This window comes from Calcarisporiella thermophila (genome assembly GCF_041956535.1).
Source record: "Calcarisporiella thermophila strain CBS 279.70 unplaced genomic scaffold VTP21scaffold_10, whole genome shotgun sequence".
Taxonomy (NCBI): domain Eukaryota; kingdom Fungi; phylum Calcarisporiellomycota; class Calcarisporiellomycetes; order Calcarisporiellales; family Calcarisporiellaceae; genus Calcarisporiella; species Calcarisporiella thermophila.
The window spans coordinates 373,190-397,291 of NW_027192200.1; the positions used below are offsets into that span (position 1 = coordinate 373,190).

The 24,102-nt window shown below is 53.3% G+C and overlaps 13 protein-coding genes across 13 annotated transcripts; 5 read left to right on the forward strand and 8 right to left on the reverse strand.

Moving 5' to 3' along the window:
- Positions 1-861: 861 nt before the first annotated feature.
- On the forward strand, positions 862-2,453 carry VTP21DRAFT_872 (uncharacterized protein; the record flags this gene model as incomplete). Its single annotated transcript, XM_069399601.1, has 7 exons — positions 862-1,018; positions 1,123-1,256; positions 1,335-1,415; positions 1,518-1,621; positions 1,689-1,788; positions 1,854-2,118; positions 2,209-2,453. 7 exons carry the CDS (start codon positions 862-864, stop codon positions 2,451-2,453), a joined length of 1,086 nt encoding a protein of 361 aa, XP_069251761.1.
- A 124-nt stretch (positions 2,454-2,577) lies between these two features.
- VTP21DRAFT_873 (uncharacterized protein) lies at positions 2,578-3,213 on the reverse strand (the record flags this gene model as incomplete). Its single annotated transcript, XM_069399612.1, has 1 exon — positions 2,578-3,213. One exon carries the CDS (start codon positions 3,211-3,213, stop codon positions 2,578-2,580), a length of 636 nt encoding a protein of 211 aa, XP_069251762.1.
- Positions 3,214-3,491: 278 nt separating this feature from the next.
- VTP21DRAFT_874 (uncharacterized protein) lies at positions 3,492-3,839 on the reverse strand (the record flags this gene model as incomplete). Its single annotated transcript, XM_069399623.1, has 2 exons — positions 3,492-3,698; positions 3,807-3,839. The coding sequence occupies 2 exons, from the start codon at positions 3,837-3,839 to the stop codon at positions 3,492-3,494; spliced, it is 240 nt and encodes a 79-aa protein (XP_069251763.1).
- A 123-nt stretch (positions 3,840-3,962) lies between these two features.
- On the forward strand, positions 3,963-4,888 carry VTP21DRAFT_875 (uncharacterized protein; the record flags this gene model as incomplete). Its single annotated transcript, XM_069399634.1, has 2 exons — positions 3,963-4,335; positions 4,434-4,888. The coding sequence occupies 2 exons, from the start codon at positions 3,963-3,965 to the stop codon at positions 4,886-4,888; spliced, it is 828 nt and encodes a 275-aa protein (XP_069251764.1).
- Positions 4,889-5,744: 856 nt separating this feature from the next.
- VTP21DRAFT_876 (uncharacterized protein) lies at positions 5,745-7,520 on the forward strand (the record flags this gene model as incomplete). The annotated part of the gene is made up of 1 exon (XM_069399645.1): positions 5,745-7,520. One exon carries the CDS (start codon positions 5,745-5,747, stop codon positions 7,518-7,520), a length of 1,776 nt encoding a protein of 591 aa, XP_069251765.1.
- A 451-nt stretch (positions 7,521-7,971) lies between these two features.
- On the reverse strand, positions 7,972-9,468 carry VTP21DRAFT_877 (uncharacterized protein; the record flags this gene model as incomplete). The annotated part of the gene is made up of 1 exon (XM_069399656.1): positions 7,972-9,468. One exon carries the CDS (start codon positions 9,466-9,468, stop codon positions 7,972-7,974), a length of 1,497 nt encoding a protein of 498 aa, XP_069251766.1.
- A 351-nt stretch (positions 9,469-9,819) lies between these two features.
- Positions 9,820-11,397, forward strand: VTP21DRAFT_878 (uncharacterized protein; the record flags this gene model as incomplete). The annotated part of the gene is made up of 2 exons (XM_069399667.1): positions 9,820-10,748; positions 11,178-11,397. 2 exons carry the CDS (start codon positions 9,820-9,822, stop codon positions 11,395-11,397), a joined length of 1,149 nt encoding a protein of 382 aa, XP_069251767.1.
- Positions 11,398-11,807: 410 nt separating this feature from the next.
- Positions 11,808-13,175, reverse strand: VTP21DRAFT_879 (uncharacterized protein; the record flags this gene model as incomplete). The annotated part of the gene is made up of 5 exons (XM_069399678.1): positions 11,808-11,939; positions 12,006-12,395; positions 12,487-12,788; positions 12,854-13,019; positions 13,083-13,175. The coding sequence occupies 5 exons, from the start codon at positions 13,173-13,175 to the stop codon at positions 11,808-11,810; spliced, it is 1,083 nt and encodes a 360-aa protein (XP_069251768.1).
- A 135-nt stretch (positions 13,176-13,310) lies between these two features.
- Positions 13,311-13,836, reverse strand: VTP21DRAFT_880 (uncharacterized protein; the record flags this gene model as incomplete). The annotated part of the gene is made up of 3 exons (XM_069399690.1): positions 13,311-13,500; positions 13,555-13,667; positions 13,726-13,836. 3 exons carry the CDS (start codon positions 13,834-13,836, stop codon positions 13,311-13,313), a joined length of 414 nt encoding a protein of 137 aa, XP_069251769.1.
- An 85-nt stretch (positions 13,837-13,921) lies between these two features.
- On the reverse strand, positions 13,922-14,655 carry VTP21DRAFT_881 (uncharacterized protein; the record flags this gene model as incomplete). Its single annotated transcript, XM_069399701.1, has 4 exons — positions 13,922-14,111; positions 14,169-14,297; positions 14,351-14,552; positions 14,607-14,655. The coding sequence occupies 4 exons, from the start codon at positions 14,653-14,655 to the stop codon at positions 13,922-13,924; spliced, it is 570 nt and encodes a 189-aa protein (XP_069251770.1).
- A 151-nt stretch (positions 14,656-14,806) lies between these two features.
- VTP21DRAFT_882 (uncharacterized protein) lies at positions 14,807-18,477 on the reverse strand (the record flags this gene model as incomplete). The annotated part of the gene is made up of 10 exons (XM_069399712.1): positions 14,807-16,550; positions 16,619-16,830; positions 16,907-17,067; positions 17,160-17,316; positions 17,400-17,492; positions 17,568-17,747; positions 17,817-17,899; positions 17,987-18,053; positions 18,124-18,260; positions 18,339-18,477. The coding sequence occupies 10 exons, from the start codon at positions 18,475-18,477 to the stop codon at positions 14,807-14,809; spliced, it is 2,973 nt and encodes a 990-aa protein (XP_069251771.1).
- Positions 18,478-18,702: 225 nt separating this feature from the next.
- On the forward strand, positions 18,703-19,599 carry VTP21DRAFT_883 (uncharacterized protein; the record flags this gene model as incomplete). The annotated part of the gene is made up of 3 exons (XM_069399723.1): positions 18,703-18,798; positions 18,879-19,343; positions 19,429-19,599. The coding sequence occupies 3 exons, from the start codon at positions 18,703-18,705 to the stop codon at positions 19,597-19,599; spliced, it is 732 nt and encodes a 243-aa protein (XP_069251772.1).
- Positions 19,600-20,055: 456 nt separating this feature from the next.
- On the reverse strand, positions 20,056-23,469 carry VTP21DRAFT_884 (uncharacterized protein; the record flags this gene model as incomplete). The annotated part of the gene is made up of 8 exons (XM_069399734.1): positions 20,056-20,463; positions 20,551-20,806; positions 20,872-22,027; positions 22,092-22,214; positions 22,304-23,111; positions 23,171-23,217; positions 23,284-23,355; positions 23,424-23,469. The coding sequence occupies 8 exons, from the start codon at positions 23,467-23,469 to the stop codon at positions 20,056-20,058; spliced, it is 2,916 nt and encodes a 971-aa protein (XP_069251773.1).
- Between the last annotated feature and the right edge of the window lie 633 nt (positions 23,470-24,102).

A 24,102-nucleotide genomic window follows, 5' to 3' on the forward strand; every position in this document is an offset into this window, starting at 1 on the left:
TGACAGATAATATTGGTATGTCAATTAATACGAGGAGAAAAGACAGGTCCTGTCGCCCGTTTAACGTGCTTTTAGGTCGCATAATAATGTATTCAAAAGCAACAATGAAAATAGACGCCTTCACACCTAGTTATCCCACGGATAAACATAACAAACCTTTTAATTTTTAAAATTAAAGTATTTTCCGTAAAGACCCTCGAAAAGAAACGAGCCAGTTCCAAGCCAATTCAAGAGAGGTTATGACGATAGGCCGTACTTAGCTGGTCTCGTCAGAGACGAGAGCTTCCTGAGGGATCCCAGCTCAGTTAGAGATTTGAAGTAAATAATACCATAGTCAAGAGCTATTCCCAATATTGCCAGCAACCAATTCGCTGAAGTAAAAAGCCAGAGTATGGTCTTTGCAGAGGAATTTGTGGGCGGACCCTATTCCAGAATTCTATCAGGCCCATTGCGCGGTCTATGGACGATCTGTGTGCATCCTCCCAAGAGATTCGTTCTGCCGTATTGTTAATCCACCATCCATCATAGCAGGATTTTAAGCTAATATAACTCGACACATAGGTTGAGATTGAGAATCGGCAAGTCAGAGAAAAGCGGCAGCATGAATGACAGTAGAGGACTCGTTCATGCCTGCTGTCTGTCCATGGATACATCAGAGTAGTCATAGTGTAAAGCGCATGAGCAAAATTGACGAGCGACAACCATGAGATACCATGCGGTTCCCAGAAAAGCAGTCACGTGTTCGTGGCGGGTTCTTTTTCCCTATGCTTCGAGCAGCTATCGACTAGTTCTTAATTCTCCTGGGTACCCCCCTTTTTATTCTCTTCCCATTTCTACCGAATTCTACTCAAGGTTCAGACCATGCTAAGTAGTAGACCCTTTGTATCTCTCGCCCTTCGCCCGCTCCCCTCCCTCACCGCCCGTAATTTGGTCCGCGCTTTCGCCACCGACTCGCGGCCCTCCTCGCTCCAGTCCACGGAGTCAAGCGGGGTGCGACCGCGACGTGCGCTATTCTACAGTAAGTCAGGATCTATTATCGTACATTGCTATTTCATTCCAAACGAAATACTCTTCCTTCTCGTTTGATTATTGATTTATGAATCATCCTTTTTTTTTCGTTAGTTCCTGGGAGTGACGAGCGTAAACTTAAATCTTCACTGAAATCGAATGCCGACTGTCTGGTTTACGATCTCGAAGACGGGGTTGCATTCAATCGCAAGGGTGCAGCGCGTGGGATGATATTGGATGCTCTCGAGGTTAATTTCAAGCTTTTATATCCCCATTAGAAGTGGGAAAAGTAAAAACTAAATCCATTGACATCTCGTGTCGTTTAGGCTGTGAAAGATAGAAGAGAACGAGCAGTAAGGATCAATGCAGTGGGTTCGGGGCTTGAGCTGGATGACTTGAATGTGGTGGTAAGTTTTGCATGAATATTGCTGAATTTCAAAATGGGTTCAAGGTGATTTATTATGTATTGTGTTGGTCTCCTTTTTCTCCTTCCATGATCCCCTTAATAGCTACACTCGAAATCGCTTCAGGCTATTGTTATTCCCAAGGTCCAGTCGGCTAAGGATGTGCAGTTTGTAAGCCAGATGATTGACACAGTGGCGCCCGAGGTTACGTATGTAGAGCGCCCTCATCTTATAGCTAGTCGGACCCCTGATTCATATTATGCCATGTTATCATAGGCGGCGTAACATCCGCTTGATTGCAAGTATAGAGAGCGCATTAGCTATTATGAACCTGAAGGAGATTGCTACTTCGGACCCACGGTTAGACGCGTTGATTGTGAGCTATTTGTATTCATTTCTTCACCCATTAGAAATTCATTGGTAACCCTCCCACTCATCAAGTTTGCCGCCGAAGACTACTGTGCGGATACCGGAATCACGCGTTCACCCCACCGCACAGAGCTTCTTTTTGCACGCGGGGCCGTGGTGAATGCCGCCGTGGCCTTTGGGCTGCAAGCGATTGATCTGGTGTGCTTTGATTACCAGGACGATGCGATTCTGGAGGAGGAATGCCGGGAAGGCCGAGGCATGGGCTTCTCCGGGAAACAAGCCATCCACCCACGACAAATTGATACCATTCAGAAGATGTTCCTCCCGGATCAAGCCGGTAATGGCATAATCCTCTCCCCCTGTTGAGGCTCATTTTCTCATTCTCTATTTATCCATCTTCCCCTCTCCTCCTCAATGTGTATTGTAGATTTGGAGAGAGCGGTCCGAATCGTGGAGGGCTATGAGCAGCACTCGGTGAAGGGAATTGGCGCGTTTGCGCTCGACGGAAAAGTGGTGGATCTTCCGGTGGTGAAGTGGGCAGAGCGACTGATTGCCAAGGCAAAAGCCGCGGAGATGCCCATCGCTTCCTCCTCCTCCTCCTCCACCGCCTCAGCCTCCCCGTCCTCATCTAACCCTTCTGCCAGCTCTGACACCTCTGCTTCCAAGAAATAATGGTAAACAGGGGGATATATTATATTGGCTTTATACAACTACAAAATCCAATAAAGAATATGATTGTCTTCCACATCCGCCCATCCCAGCCCTCCAAAGCATGCATAATGCAAAATAAAACACGCTACTGCAAGACCCTCTGGTTCAAAAGGTGCCGAATGGCCATCTCCTTGTACGCCTCTAATCCCGGGGTCGAGAGCCCGACGACCTTGGCGCGGTCGTCCCACAGCCGAAGTTGGACCTTTTCGCGGAAAAGGGGATCGGCCTCGAAGCTTTTCACCTGTTCAGGGGTGAACGGGCCGCCCTGGTACTTGAGCGAGGCCTTGCTGGCATCGCTCAGCGCGTCGTAGTAGGCTTGGTCGGTGGCGGTCAGATAGCGTTTTGCGATTACGTGCGCCTCCGTGAGCTGGGCCACCTTCTCGCTAAAGCCGAGGCGTCGCAGATACTGGCCCCCGATAAACTCGTGGCCCTTGACCCCGACCTTCACGGTCTCGGCCGAAGGGGATGCGTTCTTCAGTTCGGCGGCCTCGGCGATGATGGCGGTGGCGGTGGCCCCGTCGCAGAATTGGCCGATGTCATGGAGCAGAGCGGCCAGGATGGTGTCGTCGTCGGCGTTGGCGTCAGCGGCCTGTTTAGCGGTCTGCAGCGAGTGCTCGAGCTGCGAGATGGCCTCTCCTAGATACTCTTTTCTGCTTCCCTCCTCGAGCAAGGCGAAGAGGCTCTCCACGGTGTGTTGTGCGAGTTGGCGCGCTTCCTGCATGGGAGAGAGGGGGCCTACGTAGAGCGGGGGAGGGGAGGATCGAGGGGCAAAGCTGCACGGGGCCCAAGGCCGCTTTTGAAACTCTAAGGCCCAGCTGCGGGCGGGAGGCGGTGCAGAAGCTTGTGATCGCACGTGCTTTCTGGGCCCGCGCGGCCTGATGGCCCGATAGAGGAAGGCGAGGGGGCCGAATAGGGGTAAAGTTGCGAGATTATTGCGTTAAGCTTTGAGGGGATTTCTGATCCCCCGCCCGATTTGGAACCCAAAATCCGTTTTCCCTCTCAGCTTAAAAAGTTGCCCCGGGCCCGGCGGGTTCCCAAGGAGGGGGAGCACACGTGCGCCAGCTCTCTTGGTGACAGGGCGGCGGCGGTGGGCAGAGCGCACATGCAGTGCAGCCCATGCGGCCGAATCCCCTTCTCCTTGCGGAAGGCCTCTCCACACTTATAGTATTCCCGGATTCCGCTTCCTTCGCAGCCATCGATTTCTCCCTTTCGGAAGGGACGCTGCCCATTTTAGGAAATCTTCTCCAAATTAAACTTCGGCACGTTCCCATCTTATCTTCTGAGCGCTCTGGTTTAGTAGCGCCAATGAATCACCTTTCTCACAAGAAGCCTGGTAGCAAGGCACATTTTATCTTGGGGATATAGGTGCATATATAGCCATATGTTTATATAGGGGTGCGTAGGCACTTATAAAATACCAACACACTCTAAACCACGATTTATTATTTCGGTGCTTGACAAACAACAAAGATGGCCTCCACGCAAGGACGCTGTACCGGCGACTATTCTTTGACCAAAGAGCAAGTCGAAGCCTACCATCGCGAGGGGTTCCTTCTCATCGAGGATTTTTTCACGCCCGAGGAGCACCGCGAACTTGTCGAGATCTGCGCGGATATCCGCAACTGGCCCGATACCAAGAATAAGTGGATGCAGTACTACGAGCGAAACACCGTCACCGGCGAGAAGCAGCTGTGCCGCTCCGAGAACTTCACACCCTTCCATGAGCGGATGCGCGAGTATGTGTTCGGAAGGCGCATCCTCGGGGTTCTGGCGAAGCTCAATGACGACATGGAGTATGTGCTGTTCAAGGAGAAGATCAACTACAAGCTGCCTGGTGGGGGTGGTAAGCTTTTGGTTGCACTGATAGTCCACTAGCAATCGGTGCCATTCCTTTCCTCTCCTAATGCCGGCCATTCATCCCATTTCTTCTTCATCGCTTAGGCTTTCCCGCGCATCAGGATGCCCCGGCATTCATCCAGTTCGGGCAGGTGACGCACACCACGGTCATGTTCACAATCGACCCGACCACTACTGAGAATGGGTGCCTCGAGGTGGTGCCAGGCTCGCACACCCTGGGCGTCCTCTCCCAGGAGAAGAAGGATGGCTCCATCAATGGCGAGTGGTGCGCTCAGCAGAAATGGATCCCCGTCGAAACGCGGCCGGGATGCGTGCTCATTTTCGGCGCGTATCTCGCCCATCGCTCTGGGGACAACAGGACGGCCAATCCGCGCACGGCCGTCTACCTGACCTACAACCAGGCCAAAGAGGGCAATCTCCGGGACCATTACTACGAGGAAAAGCGGCGGCTCTTCCCGCCCGCTTCCGATCGAGTGAAGGGCAAGGACTATTCGCAAGGCGCAGCCATCTACAATATAGCCACTCCCATTACAGAGTGAAGAAACGTTTCTATTTTTGTTTTTTGTAGCTGTATTTGTCCGTTATCTTTGTTTTGCTTGTACTTTCCCTATCCTCTTTCGTCATCAGAAAAAAAAAATCTCATGGTCGTGCTTTTTTCCTGGATGGTGCAAAACTGGAAATTTTAGTGATCAGAAAAAAAAAAAATAGGAGATTCGATGTTATCTGAGCGTGGTAAGATGTGAAGATCTCGCTTCCGGAGGAGAGGGAGATTTGGGATTGTACAACAACAACAAAGCGCGCGAGTTTTTTGCTAAATAGATTTTTTCCTCTTTTTTTCCATTTCTCTTTTTCATAAGAAGAAGCCCAGCGACGTAAAGCCCTTCCCCCTTCCTCTTCTGCTTGCTCTGCCCTATAGGCCCTCGCCTTCTTCTTCGCCGCCTTCTTCTCTCTGCTCTCCCTCCCTCTCTCGCTGACGCCTCCCACACTAGCTTCTCCGTTCTTTCTCTGCTCGTTATTTAATCACGCTTATCAATATTATATCATCACCAATATAAGCCCTAGTATATCACCCTATTTTATTTATTAATACACATCGCGTGGATTTTCATCTACTTAGTACCTCTCCCAGAATCGATAGGAACAACCCGAATTTTCAAAAGATCGCAATTGAAATTACTGTCTCAAGGTACGTTCGAGACGTGGACCCTCCAACTTTGGCCGCTATTTTCTACATCCTCATCTCTCTCCCCTTTCTCATTTTTGTTTCCTCCCTCCCTCCTTCCTCTCGCCCCGCATCCACCCTTACTAACACAGATTTCATTAACATTGGATGTTTTCATTCTAGCTTTCAAAAATCACATTCTTACACTCGTCATTGAAGAGCAACCGCACAGAATGAGAGAATCAAACTTCTCGTTTCCCGTCACAAATCGCGCGTGTATATGCGTTGCATCTGCATTATATGATCGCCGGGCACTCGACTGCACCGCCGATCTCCCCCTCATCAACTCCTTAACCCACCTTGTATACCTGACCTCTACGTCGGCCCGAATCCGCGAGATTCTCACCATGGATGGCGGACTAGAGCGCCTGGTCCGAGTGCTCAAGACCACATCCGGGACCGACAAGCTGAGCACATGGAAGTGGTCGCTCGCATTCCAGTGCGTGGCCAACATCGGAATCCGCGGCACGGAGCAGATCAGAACCCGCGTGGTGGAGGCCGGCGTAGTGAAGGTACTAGAGGGGGTGTTTGAGCGGTTTCTACAGATGCTTGAGGTGGTGCGTGCAGAGAAGGAGCGACAGCGGGTCATGTCCCTGCCCCCCGTCATGCAGCTTCCTCAGGCACACCACCCCATGACGCAACCCCTGCACCCGCAGCACCAGCACCAACCACTCCCACACCATCAGCAACAGCAACCACAACCACCATCACAACCACAGCAGCCATATCAACAGCAATACCAGCACCAAGCACAACAGCAGCAGCAGCAGCAGCAACAGCAACTACTCTTGCAGCGACATAGGCAAGCAGCCCTGGGGACCCTGGCCATGAGAGGGGAAGAGGAGTCGGTGGTAGGCACGCTCAACCTCCGCGCCCGCACAAGAGTGCCCACCACGCCCACGCCGGGTCATCCGGAGGCGACGCGGAATGCCCCGCGGGACCCCACCATTATTCAGCCGCGCCCAGACGCGCTCTTTGAGTTCGATCTGCCAGCGCGCACGCCCACGGCCGCCGGGCCTGTGGCCGAGGACGCCTTCGACATCCCCAACCTCACCCGTCCTACCCAGCTCCATCGTCCGCTGACCACCCGCGCACCGGCGGCCGCCGTCGCCGCCACGCAGCCCCAGCCCCCGCGCTCTCCCCACATGCCGGAGCTCGTCGTTCCTGATGGCGCTCAGACCGCCCCTTCGGAGGAGCCCGATGACGGCGTCCGCCCCACCTTCGACCCCGACAATCTCGTGCGGGAGGAGGACGTGCTGCTTGCCCTCCAGCTTCTGGCCTACTTGAGCAAGTATCCACACCTGCGGGCCCACCTGTGGGGGGGCCTTGCCTTCACGCTCGCCGAGCGCTTCACACCCCGCCTCCACCCTCCCGAGGTGCAGTACTGGGCCGGCGTGATCATGCGGAACGCTTGCCGCAAGGACCACGGCGGCCTCCGCCGGTGCATGTCCTGCGGCAAGGAGGAGAAGCGCGTCAGGGAGTTCGCCAAATGCCAGCGGTGTGGCAAGGCAAGATACTGCTCGAGGGACTGCCAGTTCAAGAGCTGGGGGGCCGGCCATCGTTGGTGGTGTGTGGAGCGAGAGGCCCCGAGCTCTCCCGCCTCCTCGTCCAGCTCCGTGTCCTCAGGCGGCTCCCATCATTCGGGGCGCGTTTCGATGGGCGCCCAGGCCAACCCCGCCGTGGCCGCGGTGTCCGCGGCCGGTCACCCCAATGCACAGGCGGGGGGCGTGGATGTGGCGCGGGAACGGGGAGGGAGTCAGCCTCCATTTTCTTTCGCAACCGCGACCACGGCCAACGCCACCTCGGCCATGCGGGCCTCCGCCCATGCCCCTGCCTCGCGCAGAACCGGAGCGACCTCAACGGGCCGAGAGGGGGAGTCGTCCACCTCGCCCGGGCAACCTCCGGAAACTCAACGCTCCGATCGAACACCGAGGGGTAGACGGGTGTAGCCAGGGTCATCCAACCGCGCGCAGGCCTTTTCTCTTTCTAGGATACCCTACTACTGGTTACCAGGCGCGCTTTCGTTTCTTTTGGCTTCGCTTTACTTCGCTGCTTCGTGTTGTTGTAATATTGTAATTCCTTTTTGCGTCCTTTTTCCTCTGCTTCTTCTTTATCTCCTATTTCTATTTCTATTTTTTTTTTTTCTAGACCTGTTTTTACCTATAGTTTATGCCTTCATTATTTATTGTTTCTCTTTTCCTTTTCCTCCTTTCTTCTTCCTATTGTTAGTTTAGCCTTTTTTTTTTTATCGGCCATCAAAAGCACCTTACACTTTATTATCTCTCGTTTCCTCTATACTATTTCACTTGACTATGTATTTGTTTCTTTTTCTCTTTTTTTTTTGCCCCCACTATCGTGTATTTGAAATATAAACTATCGCCTATTATGCCTATCCTCCCACTAAAAGTTGGTCATGATACTCTTGACGTTGACATACTCGTGCAAACACTCGGGCCCCAAGTCCTTGCCGAAGCCGCTCTGCTTGTACCCGCCGAACGGCAGCCCCACGGGGGTGTAGTTGTAGCAGTTGACCCACACAGTGCCGGCCTGCAGCCGGGGCACGAGGTAGGCGGCCTGCGCCCGGTCGCGGGTGAAGACCCCCGCCCCCAGGCCGAAGGGGCTTGCGTTAGCGCGGTCGATCGCCTCGTCGAGCGTGTCGAAGGCCGGCAGCACGCTGAGCACAGGCCCGAACACCTCCTCTCGCGCCACCGTGCTCTCGTCCGACCGCACCCGGATCAGGGTGGGGTGGACGAAGTAGCCCTCGCGCGCCACCGGGCCGCCGCCCACCAGGATCTCGTCGCCCTCTGCGCGCGCCGTGTCGAGGAACCGCTGGACCCGCGCGAACTGCGCCTCGTCGATCAGCGGCCCGATCCGCAGCCCCTCTCGCCGCCGCTCCTCCTCGCTCTCCTCCTCCGGGCCCACCACCCGGATCCGCCGCATCTCGTCCTGCACCGCCGCCAGCACCCGGTCGAACGCCCCGCGCTGCACCAGCAGGCGCGTGCCTGCGCAGCAGTTCTGCCCCGTGTTCGTGAAGCAGGCGCCCACCACCTCCCGCGCGACCTCGACGGGGTCCGTCTCCTCCGTCACGATCATGGCGCTCTTGCCGCCGAGCTCCAGCGTCGGCCGCTTGAGGTTGGAGTCCGCGCTCGACCGCAGGATCGCCCGGCCGACCGCGGTGGAGCCCGTGAAGCTGATGCGGTCCACGTCGGGGTGCTCTGCCAGCGCGCGCCCCACGTCGGCGCCCCCCGGCAGCACGGAGAGGACGCCGGGCGGGAGCGGGTGGGGCGCGAGGGTGAAGAGGTGCGCCAGGTAGAGGGCGGTGAGTGGGGTTTGCGCCGCGGGCTTGAGGATGATGCAGTTGCCCGTGGCCAGGGCCGGGGCTACCTTCCACGCCGCGAGCGAGAGCGGGTAGTTGAAGCTGAGGATCTGCGCGCAAACGCCGGCCGGCTCCTTGACCGTGTAGCCGCGCTTGCCCCCCGACAGGCTCACCTCCGCGCCCTCGCTCGTCTGCTCCAGCCACCCGGCCTGCTCGGCAAAGTACTGGAAGCAGCCCGCCACGTACTCGACATCATCGCGGGCATCGCCCAGCGGCTTGCCGGCATTGTGCGCCTCCAGCTCGGCGAGCTCTGCGGCATGCTCGCGGATCTTGGCCGCGGCCTGCAGGAGAATGTCGCGGCGCTGCGCGGCGGTGGAGTGGAGCCCCCAGGTCGTGGCGAGGGCGGCGCGCGCGTGCTTCACCGATTCATCGACCAGGGCCGGGGTGGCATCGGTCACATGCGCCCACGGCTGCCCGGTGGCTGGGTGGATCAGGGGGCGAGGGGAGGAGGAGGGCTCGAGGAATTTATTCTGCAGAAAGGGAGTAGCAAATCGCACGATGGGGGTGCGCATCTTTTGCATTTTGGTTCAATGACTAGCCAGGGGAGAGGAATGGAGACGGAAAAGCGAGACTTGTGGGTGGGAAACGCGAGGAACGCGGGCTCTTTTTTCGCTATTTTGCCTTCTACTCTTTTCCAACTTTAAGAGAAACCAATTTTTGGCTTTGGCTTGCATGACAGTGGACATTAAGCAATTTAAGCGAAATCCTAAAGCGAGAGAGGGCACCCGATCACGCCCAACTTAATTCCTTCGTTTTTTTTTTCTCACCCCACACTTTTATCTTCCTCTTTTTCTAGGGGCTTTCCTCTCCCTCTCTCCCCCCCCCCCCTTCCCCTTCTCCCTCTCTTCCTTCCCCCTCCCCCTTCTCCTACGATGGAGACTACTCTACGTGCAACCAACTGCATTGACTACCTCTCCCATGACAATGGCTGGAGCCCGAGCTCCATCCACCGGTGCTATCTCGGGGTCTCTCGTGCTCTGCGCTCCCCTCTCCCTCCCTCCGAATACTCCCACTATACCCGCCTCCACAATGCGATTTGGCGGAGGTATGCGCGCCTCTTCCCCGCGCTCGGCGGCCACAACCGGCTAATCAACCCAAGGTATATAAACTGGCAGAAGGACCACGACGTCACCTGGCTTTTGGGTCCCTTCTACGAGACGCTCTCCCGCGACGAGGGTGAGAGGAGCAGGCCCGGCCCCTCCGCGTCCATCTCCGTCCCCCCCACGGAGCCGTCGGCAAAGGAGGAGGTCCGGAGGTCGGTGTGTAAGACGGTGCGTGACCAAGAGACAAAGCGACTGAGGCAAGCTTCGGAGCGCTTAGGGCACCTGCTCTTTCCTGGCGAGCCGCGCAAGCTGCGATTCAGCAGCGAGGTTGCCTGTATTTCGTATGCCCCGACCTCTCCGACTCGCGAAGTCTCCATTCTTTTGGGGCGCGATGTGGCGGCCGTGGCGAATGGCCAAGGGGACTCGAGGAAATCCAGAGAGAAGCTAACGATCGACAAAAGAGCAGTAGAAGAGATAGTGGTGGTGGAAGAGGGAGAAGAAGAAGAAGAAGAAGAAGAAGAAAACAAAGAGGAGGAGGAGGAGGATCGTGAAACAGAGGAGAGTTGGAGTAGCGACGAGGAGAGTGATGACGGCGAATGGCGCCATGTAAACGTGGTGCGGCGGGTACGACGGCGGAAGCAGTGGTACAAAGTGGAGCGCGAGGAGATGGGCGTGGGGGAGCAATGGGACCGCGTGCGGGATTCGCGTGGCATTGTGCGCAATATAGGCGAGGTCTTGATGTGGTGCGGGACCGTACTGTATTACACCATGCTTTAATAATAGCGTATCGTATTATACATAATAACATTTTCCCTTTTTCTATTCTTGACTGATTCCATTTGTTTTTTTTGGAGACCCCCTTCCCCTCTGTCTCTTCCACCCTATCTACCCAATGTAAAATATTTAGATTATTCTGAGAATATTCTTTGATTTGTTGTTATTGTTGTATGTAATCTACTCTATATTCTTGTTTCATGTCAGACTGTTTTCAGGACCCTCCTCATTTCATGTAGTTTTAGTATTCGGTCCTAGAGCAAATAAATCCAATCCAAGTACGCTGTTGCGTGTTCCCCCTTGCCCTTGCAATTTTGAATTTGAACCGCAAATCGACCACGGCAGAGGGCACTTTGCGGGTTCTAAGTAAAGCGTGGCGCGTTACAAGCGCTCTAAACTAGACGATTCAGTAGGCATTCTGGGGATGTGGAACATGCGGTTTCCATCCACGGCCAAGTTCCTGGTACACGGCGCGTTTATCACGACCTTCTCTTGCAGGGCGCACTGGCCTCAAACTTTCGGTTTGAGTTCGTGCACAGTTTTTCGAACTTAGAAGAGTATGTCTATCCAGAACCACTTTTGCCAACAGAGTGTCAGGCGAAGATTCCTGATCCAGCTGTGACTCTGGGATGAGCGATATCGCAGGAGGTGCTAAGCTTAACCCTCTCCATCCATGGTTAGAAAAAGACTCGGGATGAATGTATTAAGTATAATGGGGTAAATAGTGTATCAAGGAAAAAGAAACATCCGATATCGCCAGGTAAGATGGCTATGGTATTGAACCAAACGGCGCGCTTGGCTTGAGGCCTGGGTACGATGCTCGCTCCAACGACATATACCGCTCAGGCATTCAAAACCCGCGCCCTCGTTTGCCATACCACACCATCTACAGCGAGATTCAATTGAATGCCAAAAAAAAAAAACCACCCTCCTCAACCTATGACCATTAAGTTATCCAAACATTCACTGCAAGGGAATAGATACAAACAACTAGGCACAACAAAGAGACTACTCTATAAATAGCACGGGGATCCTATACTCTATTACATGATAATCATGGGCTCCGTGATATTCGCGGAGATCGACTTATGGGGCAAGATGTAGCCCCCGTTTATATACACCTCGTCCTGCACGGCCACGTCGTCGCCGAGGACTGAAACGCCTTCGAGGCGAACCTATGCAAAGGAGGAAGAGAGGGGAGTGAGTGGACTCTTCGGCTCCCTCTTTACGCCCATACATACCCAGCGTCCCACGGTGGAATTCCACCCGACGATGGAAGACTTCACCCATGCAAAATCCTTGACTCTTACCCCCCGCATCAGGACACACCGTTGCAGCCGCACCCCATCGCCGATAACGCACCCCGGTCCAATCACCACATTAGGCCCAATCTTGCAGTTCTTGCCGATGACCGCGGTGGGGTCGATGAGCACGTTGCCCACAAGGGCGGGCGAGGAGGAGAGGGTCTGCGGGGCGCACTTCGACAGGTGCGAGAGGTAGAGGCAAGTACCGGTGATGAAATCCTTCGGCTGGCCCACGTCCATCCAGAAGCCCTCGAGGTCAAAGGTATGCAGCTGGCCCTCCTTGGCCATGGACGGGAACACCTCTTTCTCGATGGAGGTGGGTTTTGGCTAGCGTGGGGAACGAGGGGGATGGATTAGTTTAGATTAGTCCGGCCCATTGAGTGCTACGTGAGACAGCTCGAGATGGAGCCAAAGTTACCTCAATCCTATCGAGGATGCTCGGCCGGAAGATGTAGATTCCAGCGTTAATTTTATTGCTAATGAACTCCTGCGGCTTCTCAACGAACCGCTCAATCAGGCTCGAGCCCGCCCTGTTCACGATGACGCCGTACTTGCTCGGCTCCTCCACCTTTGTCACCACGATCGTGCCCTCCCCGCCATGGCCGGCGTGAAATTCACGCAGTCTCTCAAACGGAAAGTCGCAGATAATGTCCGAGTTGAGCACGAAGAAGGGGGTGTCGTCCTTGGCAAGGATGTCGCGGGCAAGTGCGAGGGGCCCCGCTGATCAAATGCTATCCATTAGCACTCTATACCAGATGTCGGATGAAATGCATTAGCATACGCACCCGTTCCCAGGGGCTCCGTCTCCACCGAGAATGTGATGGTGATGTTGTACTCTTGCTCGTATTTCTTCAGCACCGAAACCATGATTTCAGGCCGGTAATTCACAGCCAGGACTATGTCTTTGACCCCGATTTTGACGAGGCCTTCAATCTGATGAAGAATCATCGGCTACAGCAGAATCGGATCAGCTATGGTAGAAAGCGGATGAAGCGGGGCACAGGAGGCGCTTACCTTGTTGCAGAACTCCACCAGGGGCTTCGGGTAGGTGAGAGTGAGCGGGCGGAGGCGGGTCCCGAATCCGCCGACTAGAATGAGAGCCTTCATGATGCGCAGGGGATGGGGAGGATGAGCAAGAGGAAAAGGAAGTGAGAAAGCATAATCTTTTTTTAATATTCGTTGGGAGCACGCGTAGGGGGTGATTGGCCGGCATCAAATTAAAGTTTCCAGGGGGGGTATCGATCAATGGCGGGTCGGAATGTGGCATGGATGCCTGACTACGTCAAGGCTTTCAAGCCTATCTGCAATGCCTTCTAGGAGCATTCTTCTCCCCGTGCCTAGCCTTTCCGGGCAAATGGCAAGGGGCACGCGACCCTCTATTGGATGCAGCCGCTGGCGGATCCTACTCATATCCGGATAGCTCGTGAGCCACCTGCTTGCAAAGAAAACAAAGGGCCGGCCATGCGGTCCTTAGAAGTGGCAAGACCTCACCCATAGAACACAGCCAAGGCATGGCTCAGGAGCGCCGCTCGCTACTCCCCTTGGGCGATCCGTGGACACGCTCCGGCCGTAGGAGAGTGGGAGACAGTTCCTTTGGCGCTAAACCATATAAGAGCCGCAATTAACTACCGTATCGTCAGCAGCAAAGCACACGAACTTGGAGTTTTCCCGTGGCTCGCGTCGGATGATCTGGATACGTCATGCATTCAGAGGGCATTAAGAAGCTCCTAAGGAATCGGGGGCCAAGCGTATGTTCTCGTCCCACCATGGCCAAGAGTGGGGCCGGCTGAAGCCTGGTGCCCGTGGTGCTTGGTCAGAACGATGCTTGATAAGCGGATTGGGCTAGGCGCCGTTCAGTTTAGCCCAAGAGAGCCAGCGCGGGTCAATGTAGCAAGCGCCCTAGCCATGGCGGGTTGAACTTGATGCTTGTGTTCCCTCCGAGATCCAGGCCATCTTCGGAGCTGTTTGGATTCCCTGCCGATCGCTCCAGCGCGCATCCGCGCTGCCTTGTTTGGTCTGGCCGACTCACCGTGTCCAGAGGGGCTGTGGCCAGGGCCGGCGTATCATAAGCCTGTGCAAGAGGGCGGATATTGGTCCTACTCGAGATCGTCCGTCGGGCTGTTCTTGGGAGGATGGTTCCTTGGCCTCAGCCCGTTGTACTTTTCGAGTTTAGTCTCAATTAAGCGGAGGGCCAACAGGGTGATGAAGAGCTTATTTGGGCCCGCCACGCTAGGATATCAAGCGATATATTAATTCAGCTCTTCGGGTGCTCTAGCCCATACTCGAGCCAAGTAGGCTTGGCTCGGCCTGTCACCAAGAAACGGGAGAGCTGCCGTTCCCATAAAGCGGATCGATTTTCTCGATCGATGCTCTCTCTTAGTGCGCCTATCAGGCTGCCCCTTGGGAGGGGTCCGGCTAGAGTAGCCGCTAGGAGCAGGCAGCCGTCACCGTCCAAAGAAGCATCTTCGGCCCCGCATAGACAACCTTTTCATGGAGGAAACGGGCCATAGCTTGTGTGGAGGAACACGGATCAAATACCTGTTTTGCACCTATGCTGGGAACTTTCAAAAAGCATCACATTATACATAACAATAAAAGTATAACTATTAGACAGCGAGATTATATCAAAACATTATAACAAGTAAAGAAGAGTGAAGAACACGAAAAACATTTCACATTATTAAAGCAGGGAAGAAAAAGAAAATAAATTCCAAATTACCACGGTCCTCCTCCCCCCTCTACTGCTGAGATTTTGAAGAGTCGCTCTTCCCCCCCTCCACCTCCATCTCCCCGTCCTCATGCTCCGATTCTTCTATGTTTTTCGCCGGCGCTGTATCTTTCATCGAAACCGCCTCTCCATTCTCCTCGCCCGTCGGTTGCTCCATTATTTTCTCCTTTAGGTCCTCCTCGTCCTCGCTCATCGGCTGCAGCTGCGGAGATCGCGACTCTCCCTCGGCTTTTTGGGTGGCCGTCGTGGCCGGCTCCGCCTTCTCTTCCGTTTTCGGCAGTCCTTTCCCCGCTTCATCGGCAGGAGTCATGCCTCGTGAGGATGGGGGCGATTCGATCGATGGGCGCGACCGCTTGTTGTTGCCTTCTCTCCCTTCGCTCTCCCCCTCCTCTTTCCCGTCGGGTTCTTCCGCGCTCAATGAGCGCTTTCTCCCTACCTCCGCGGTTTCGGTGGGGACGCTCTCCTCAGGCTTCGACTCAGCGGCGGAAGGGATAGCCTCATTCATCTTCTCCTTCTCCTCCTCCGCTCTCTCCTTTTCTTCCTCTTCGATATCGTAGTCTTCGTCCACAACTCGAGTGGCAGATACTGCGGCCGCCGGAGGAGGCGTGGCCGCCTTCGTCTCGGCCTCCGCGCCCTCAGGTTTCTCTTCGGCCCTGGGGGGCTCGCTTCTTCTCTCCGGCTCCTGGTCTCGCTCCGCCACGATGGGGGCGGCTTTGGGTGTGACGGAGGGGGATTTGGCCGTGTCGCCAGGTCTCGCAGGCTCTTCTTCCGACGCCTCCTCCTGTGGCATCGCATCACGGGCGCGATCGAGCTCAGGCACTTCCTCAGGCCGCTGGGCAGATGCGGGTTGCTCAGCATCGAGGGCGGAGGTAGGCGCAGGCAACGTGGGACGATGTTCCGCCGGGGGGGGTTCATCCGACAGTGAGGGCCGTTCTCGCTTGATCGGTGGCGCATCAGTGGGATACGGCTCCTCGGCTCTCGGCGGTTCAACCGGGGGCAGGGGCCGGAGTTCCTTGGTCGCTGCTGGGTGCGCCTGTGGGGATGGCTCGAGCTCAGGCGCAGCTGGTTCTGCTTGTTCAGCCCCGGTCGCACCCCGCGCAGGGGCTTTCATGAGGGGTGAGCCGCCCCGGGAAGATGCCCGTTGCTGCTGGCCTCGAGATGGAGACGGGGGGGTCACCGTTTTTTTGCTTGGCGCATCTTGAGCCAGGAGCCCGTCCGGACGCGGGGCCTTTGAATAGGGTGGCCTGGCATTGACTGGAGCTTGAACCGCTTGCTCGATCGGGCGGAGGGTCTGTGGTTCCTGGGAGAGGTGCGGGGCTGCTCTCCCGTATTCCGCCAGTTTGACATCCTCCCGCGGTGGCCCCTGGTAGGGTGGCGGCGGCGGTAGCGAGGGAGCATCGTGTGCGTAGGGTCCTCTACTGGGCCGTGGAAGGGGAGATCCCGTCGGACGCATGGCATTCGGCGGTGCATGAGCTGAAGCGGCGTTATGTGCGAGATTGTTAGCAGCAGGGGCAGGTGGCTCGTAGGGTTGGGACTGCGGGGTGGGATAGCCAGCGGGTGCGTGGGAGGGAGGAGCATGAGAGGGTGGGGGCGGAGGTGCTGGCGGAGGAGGTCCAGGCATCTGGTGAGGCGGGCCTTGCGCGGGCGGAGGTTGATTGAAGTGGTGGGAGGCCCCATTGGCCATCGCATTCGCATTTTGATGGTACGCTTGCAGATTGACATCCTGCGGCATTGGCGCAGCCGTCGCAGGTTGCCTAAGGATGGAAAGCGCGTTAGCCCATGGTGAGATAGAGGCGGGGATTTCCCAGCAGATCTAACTTACCCTCCTTGCTGCAATGCTTGTTTTATCAGGGTGAGACGCTGCTTGATGTGGGGATTCGAAGGGTCGAGCTCATAAGCTCGCTGATAGGCATCCAAGGCATCCTGGAGCTGATTGTTGCAGGATTCGTAGAGTGTGCCCAGGTCATACCATACCTCACTGATCATCGGGTTGATGCGGATCGCCCGACTATAGGCATCGAGAGCATCTTGATACTAGAGTTGGGATAGAAAAAGAGTGCACGGGTTACATGGGTGGAAATGAGAGCAGAGCAAATAAAGAGCAACCAACCTGGTTGATCTGGTAGTAGAGAACTCCAATGGAGCACCAGAAAGTCGGGTTGCGCCCATCTCGGTAAACCGCCTGTTGGTAGGCCTCGTATGCCTTACTGTAGTTTTGCTGCGCCATGTAGCAGCGCCCAAGGAGATACCACGACTGGGGATCATCTCCGTCTGAAAGAAAAATTGGATATGGTTTCCTTTAGTAAGCCAAGCATCACACATACAAAAGGGAAAAAAAAGAGGATAGGAAAGAAGCTCCTCACCAATTTTCAGAGATCGAACTAAGTAATTAACAGCCATTTCTTGGTTGGCAAAAGCAGCGCCAGGCTGGTCATAGAGCCAACCTAATTGCTGAAGGGCTTTGGCATGGTCCGGGTTCTCCTGTAGCACGCGTTCGTATGCCTCTTTTGCAAGCGTGTACTATCCAAGTAAGGTAATAGGGAAGTTAAGGAATGAGCACCCTTGAGGGGCTTCGAACGATGAGAAAATGTTCTGTAGAGTACCTCTTTTTGTTGCTCGTACACGTGCCCAATTTGGAACCATACGTCTATTTCAGTAAGCGGTCGAGGGGGAGAGTTCAAAATATAGCGGAAGCACTATAGCAACGGAGAACAGCGGAAAAATGAGCATATGAGGATAGCGATCTGCACGACAATAATATCGAGTTCTACCTGTAAGCTCAAGTCGTATTTCTGTTGTTGCTTGTAGATAATTCCTAGGCGGAAATAGATTTCATTTGCCTTCTCGAACTTGGGCTCCATGCGCATAACCGCGGTGAACGCCTCTTCCGCATGCTCAAGTGAACCATAGCGGTCATAGAGAATTCCGATGCCATACCAGAGTTTAGGATCCTATTGATGAGGCACGGGCCCAGTCCTGGGTAAGTAGGTGTCGGAGCGGATATGTAGTCCCATACATACCTTTGCATCAGGTAAATGGTATAGCGCCTGCTGATAGGCATGGTACGCTTGCTGTAAATCGTCAATCATAAGGTAGCAGTGGCCTGATAAAAATAGGATAAAAGGAACGGGACATCCCGATTCGTGTCAATTACATCGCATTATTATATAGAGTGAAACATACGACTCACCAAGTGCTCCCCATATATCTCCATTGTTCTCCTGGATCCGAAGAATGCGCTGAAAATACTCTATCGCCTACCGGAATTCCAACAAACTGTAAATGCTACTGTCCATAGGGAACAAAGAAAATTCGGGCAGAGCCTACCTTCGGGAACATCTCACGCCCTCTACATAGCGCAGCTGCATGCTGTAGTGCAGCTATTGAGTATGGATTGTGGGAAAGGGCGGCTTCATAGCAGCTAACGGCGCGATCGTATTCCATCATGATCTCCGCGACGATTCCTTAACACGTGAAAACCCATTTTCTCACATTAACCAAGACAAAATAAGAATTGTTTATTTTTTTTTGGCGAATTTTACCCATTTGCATCCAAGCTTGCTCGTTCGCCTGGGCTAATTTCTGTAGATTATTCATTGGAACTTGCGCATTGGACAACGATGGTGGAGGAGGGGCATTAGTGGACAGAGCCGCAGGGGGTGGATGGCCTGTTGCGGTCATTATAACGAACGAAGTATTCTTTTTATTTTAATAATTTAAATCTCAAATGTCAAACTTTTGCGTTGAAAAAAAAAAATCCCTCCGTGGACACACGGGTCACCGACTCTCCGCTTTTTTTTCTTCAACACAAAAAGTGATGACGTCACTAAAATTTTCATAACCCCCCTTGTTCTAGATAATAAACAGAGCTTCATCGTGCGTAGATTGGAGAGCAGAAACACAACCATGTTCACACTCTCGCGATCCCTCCTAAAGCAATCGCCCGCACTTACGCGGGGCTTGCGAACCACCACACCCGCGCTCTCCGAGAAACTCTTTGTCGTAATTATTCTATACGGATGGATTCTGCGCACGATTTCGGCCTTTCTAATGCTCATCTCATCGCTCTTCTTTTTTGTTAGCATCGCAATACCCCCGAGAACAATCCCAGTCAAACCTTCGAATTCACCCCCGAGAATCACAAACGCGCTCAAGAAATCCTTAAGAAGTACCCCCCTCAATACAAAAAGGCGGCCATGATTCCATTGCTCGACCTTGCACAGAGACAACATGGATGGACATCTCTGGCCGTGATGAACGCGGTGGCTAAATACCTCGAGGTTCCTCCGATGCGCGTTTATGAAGTGGCCACTTTCTACACCATGTTCAACCGAGAGCCTGTAGGGAAATACTTCCTGCAGCTCTGCACCACGACACCTTGTCAGCTTGGAGGTTGCGGAAGTACCAAGATCTTGGACACCATCCAGAAGGAGCTTGGCATCAAGGTTGGGGAGACCACGACCGATGGAAAGTTCACCCTTGTGGAGGTGGAGTGTGCAGGCGCCTGCGTCAATGCACCCGTTCTAGCCGTGAATGACGACTACTATGTAATTCGGACTCTTATTATTTCTTTTCTTCCATGGATGGGCTAACATTGATTTACTTTTTCCCCAATCTCTTCTACTTCCTTAGGAGGATCTTACCCCTGAAACCACAGTTAAGCTGATCAATGCCCTTAAAAAGGGAGAGAAGCTCCCGCCCGGCCCCTTGAACGGCCGTCATTCATGCGAGCCCGAGGGCGGTCGCACGACCCTTCTTGGAGAGCCATACGGCCCTGGTTTCCGAGTTCGGCCCGATCTTTAGAGGGTTGCTAATGTACTGAAGTTTTCATTATTTTTTTTTCACGTTTTATTTTACTCTACAAAATAGATTCGACAAAATACATTAAAACAGTGGGATAATACTTGTCAAATGTATTTGAATTGATTAATAATCTAAAGAAAATGGCTAACATTTCCTGCCTAGAACAATAGCAAAAACAGACAGTGGAAAATCTTGAGTGAGAAATTAAAAAGAGAAAGAGAGAAAAGAAATAAAATGAAAGAAATCATACTAAACAGTCATATGAGAAGGGAAAAAAAAAGAATACCGGAAAAAGAGAAACCAAAAAATAAAAATGCAAGTCAAAAGGTTCAAATAAATAATATAATATAATATAATAAAAAGGGGAGGGAGGAGAGAGGGAGAAAGGGGTCAATCTAAATGCTTCCCATAAACCTTGAAACTATTAAACATACTGGAAAAAAAAATCTATTGTACTTAGTTGTTAGCAATGACACCCACTCCGTCGCCCCCGAAAAACGGCCGGATCCCGGCCCCAATGCCACCGCCGCCCAAGCTAATGGTGGCTTTCCTTGCGATCTTCTTGAATTCCCCCTTGCCAACCTTCACCCGAAGCGCAACCTCCACCACCCTATCGGGTGCGAGATGGGCGGCAGGAAGATGGCGTAATGCGGCGATCAACTCATCGGACGTCCGGCATTTGAACAGGAGATAGTCACGGCAAATCTCCATAATGGCCACGCCAACCCGGAAAAAGATTTTCGTGGCCCCCTCGTAAAAGAAGATGTCCCATATCCGGAGGGTGGAGGGAAGAGGAAGCGCGAGTGCATAAGCCGTAAGCCACCATTGGGCCATATAGGAGAGTGGCATGACTCCTTTTTCCGACTGAATGGTAGTGAGAAGGGAAGAGTGGCGGTGTTAGTGGTTCCGACCTTGGGTGGAGGATGGTGCAGAGAGATTTGAGCAACTTACCAGGTGGTGAGCAAGTTTCGGCTGATGCATCCGCAGCAGCTGGTCAAACATCATCGCATCGACGCGAAGTTGATAGATTGCGGGGGTGAAATAACTGGACAGGTATCGATCAATGGTGGCGACTAAAAGCCAAAACGCGTCCTCGCTTGGTAGTTGGGTCAGCATGGTTGCCGCGAGGTGGGCAAGACCTTGACAGTAGCCGAGCTTAGGGTTGTAATGAGCATATACCCGTAAAACATGGTAGAGCTCCTCTTCCCTATCAAAGATTACCACCATTGTTCAATATTCCAATGTGTTAAAAAAAAAACTCAGAAGACGCACTCGAATCCATGCAGCTCCCGAAATCCAGCGACTGAGGGGAACCAGCGCCTTACATCTGACTCCATGGTATCATTGGACTCATGCGGCTCTCTGCTAAGAAAGTCCTGGTATAAACCCTGCTGGTAATAGTCATTCGTTCCAACCAGAAATTGCCAAACGCGTCCACGCAGCGAGTCAGGGATACCTGTGCGAACCAATTTCTTTAACTTTGAAGAATCTTTGGCCGCTTGTGGGCTCATGCTCGAGAGTGCAGCAAGCCATTTTGACTCCTTTTCGCGGTAAGCCTTGGTGCGATCAGAATCGTTCGCCCAAGAGCTACTAAAAGCATGTGGGTGTGAAGGGACGGAGTCATTGGCATTTTGCGAAGTATGGATGTAATACCTTGAATAATGCTCAACTCCAACCTCGGGTTGCTTGGCGGCGTGCTCCCCCTCTTGGCTGCCCAGCGGATCTCCGGCATTTGCCCGCTTTCCAGGTCGGTCCCAATGATTCCCTAAGGACAGTTCCAGATCTTCGCCAAATCCATTCAAGAGATCCGAGTCGTTCCCTAGCTGAATTCCCAGGCCCAACTCCGCTCCCTCTCCGCCCCCTTCGGCCAGTATATTAGGTTGCGAACGCGGGGTTATGTGAGCGCTAGTGGACGTCAAGATGGAGGTAAATGGTAGTCGAAGGCTGTTGCGCTTTTTGGGAGCCACTGGATGATCGTCCACGGCACCGGAGATACGCGTGGCCGTTTGGGTCTTGGTGATGATGTTCTCGGCCTCATCTGACGCACTCATCCCCGTGGCCGAGTCGTGCTTGGGAAGGGTGTCCTTTTTTTCGGCCTCTGTTTTATCTAAATAAGCCTCACCTCCAATGCTCAAGCCCCAATCGTCAGAATCGCGATGCCCACTTGAGCGGCTTCCCCCGTTAATTCCCTCCGTGGAGTCGCTGGCAAAGCTAAGCTGTGACAAACGCAAGGAGCTCAAGTCCAGCGACGGCCTTCCCCCAATACCAGAAGGAGCACCACTTGACGCGGCCCCTAGGTTGCGGCTACTGATTTTTTCCAGCGAAGAAGGCTCTACCATGGAAGTACGGCGCACAATGGAAGGGGGCATTTGGCGCGACTTGGAGAGCTCAAGAGAGGTGAAGCTACGGAAAGAGGAGCGCTTTTCGGCTGTTTACCAAGAGCTAAAGTTAGCCAACGAGAACGCTATGGATCAAAAGGGGTAAGCTCGCACCTTTTGATTGCAGAGAAGTCCCCTCTGAGATCGTATAGTTGACCGACGCAGGCCGAAGCGAGGGAGCGCGTGGTTGATCGGGTGTGACAAGTAGTGTTCCTGAGGATACAGACATTCTTGGATCTGTTAATAATAACAATTAGAGCCAGGGTAGGTCGAGTTAGTCCGAAAGACGACAAAAAGAGCTGGATCTAGCTGCAGCAGATACGAACCAAAGTAATTTGCAACGGATGAAGAGGAGAACTTGTTTGTGGTGGGGTTGGGAGAGAGCGGGATCTTTTTTGGAGTGCCGGGAAAACTCCGGTATTTAAGATATCCTGCACCGCTGGCCCAGGGAGAGTTGGCAGGCAAAGAGGGCTCGTCGATGGCGGCAATAGTGGAAACGGGATATTTGCGCAGCCACTTCATGCTCGTATAATCAAGGGTCGGAAGCGCGCTAGACATGGCGTTGGACGAGAATAGCGACTGGGTGGGCGTATTATTGCCGCTCTCGTCGCCACTAAATCTGCCATTGAGTGGGAGCGACGCTTCCGATGAAAATGCAGACATAAGGGATGAAGGGGGCGCCTCCATTCTCGAGCCAGATTTCTTAAGTAACAGCGGATCGAAATGGTCTCTTGAAGACGCCTCCAGTTTTTGTGGAGAGGTCGATCGCGGGGATGGCAAAGGGGACGCTTCTGTGCTCACAATTGAATTTCTCGGGGAAGACACTGGCCCCGGTTTTCTGCCATCGGAGTCGCTCACCTCTACTTCCTTGGTGTTCAGTTCCAGGTCGTTTGTGGCCACTGAATAGCGCAATGACCTGGACATACGCTTTTCTCTCTGAATACTTGGTCGCACGATTTGTTCTTTCGGCTCTTCAGTCGTCTTTGGCTCTGGCAATGAGGACTGCTCTGTATTCTGAATCGTTTCGCCATTGGCGGCTTTGGCATTGCCAATGGCCTCAAGAACTTGGGGATCTAACTCGATAAAGTGGACATGTTCGGCCGAAAAACGGCCCGCAACACCCTCACAGTAACCCTTTTGGGGGAGGATTAGCTAATGGCAGTGAATCAGCGGAACACCAAAACAAAACTTACAAGATATATGTCGTCTTTTATATGCTTCAGCACAGTAATACGCTCGCCTTAATGGAGAAAGGGCGTCAACGTCACAAGCATTGATTGGAATTAATAATAAAAATGACACCCACCCGAGAGAAACATAAGATCGGAATCGCTTTGAGCTAGCACATCAACCTTGGCCATGCACGTTCCAAGTCCACCTGCGCACACAATTGGGGTGTTAAATGGCTGAATGGTGCTTTCTTGGCGTTCTCCGTCAAGTACTTACCTCTCTCTGCAAATTCCTTCAGCTGATGACTGTCCATCCCCTCCATGATCCCTTCAAACAATTATTAGGATTAAAATAGTACAAGCAAAGATAATGAGAATAAAAGGGCAGGTAGAATGGAATGAGAGAGGCACTATACAGCAGCGTCAAGGTACATCTCTTATGAAAGAAGAACAATATAGTTGATGATGGGTTGAAAACAAAGGACGCGAAAAAGTGGTTAGTGGAGAAACTGGCTGTCGCTGGTCTGGCTTTGTCGCACATAATCCAAACTATATGCTTATGCTCATGGTAATTGGCTGGCAATTAAAGATAAAATTCAACCGTCACTCTGCCGCATAACATGAATCGCTAGTAACCTAATGAAAATGGTGATTTAGCGCTCTGGCCGACGCCTGAAAATCGCGGAGCCAGAGGGCGGCTGACTGCGGTAGGAATGGCGCGGGCCCTACATGGATGCCTTGATGGCGCTATTGTGAGGGCCGAGTTGGAGACTTGGGCTCCTATCTGCAATTTCAGCATGCCGGATGCGTGCTCTCACTTGACATATTGTGCACAGTTGGGTTGAGAGTAAGCGCAGGCGGGAAATTTGAAAACAACAATAAGAATGGCCCTCTGGGCATAGTGAAGAGGGAAATGAATGCATACTTGATCAAAGAGAAAATGAAAACAACAGATG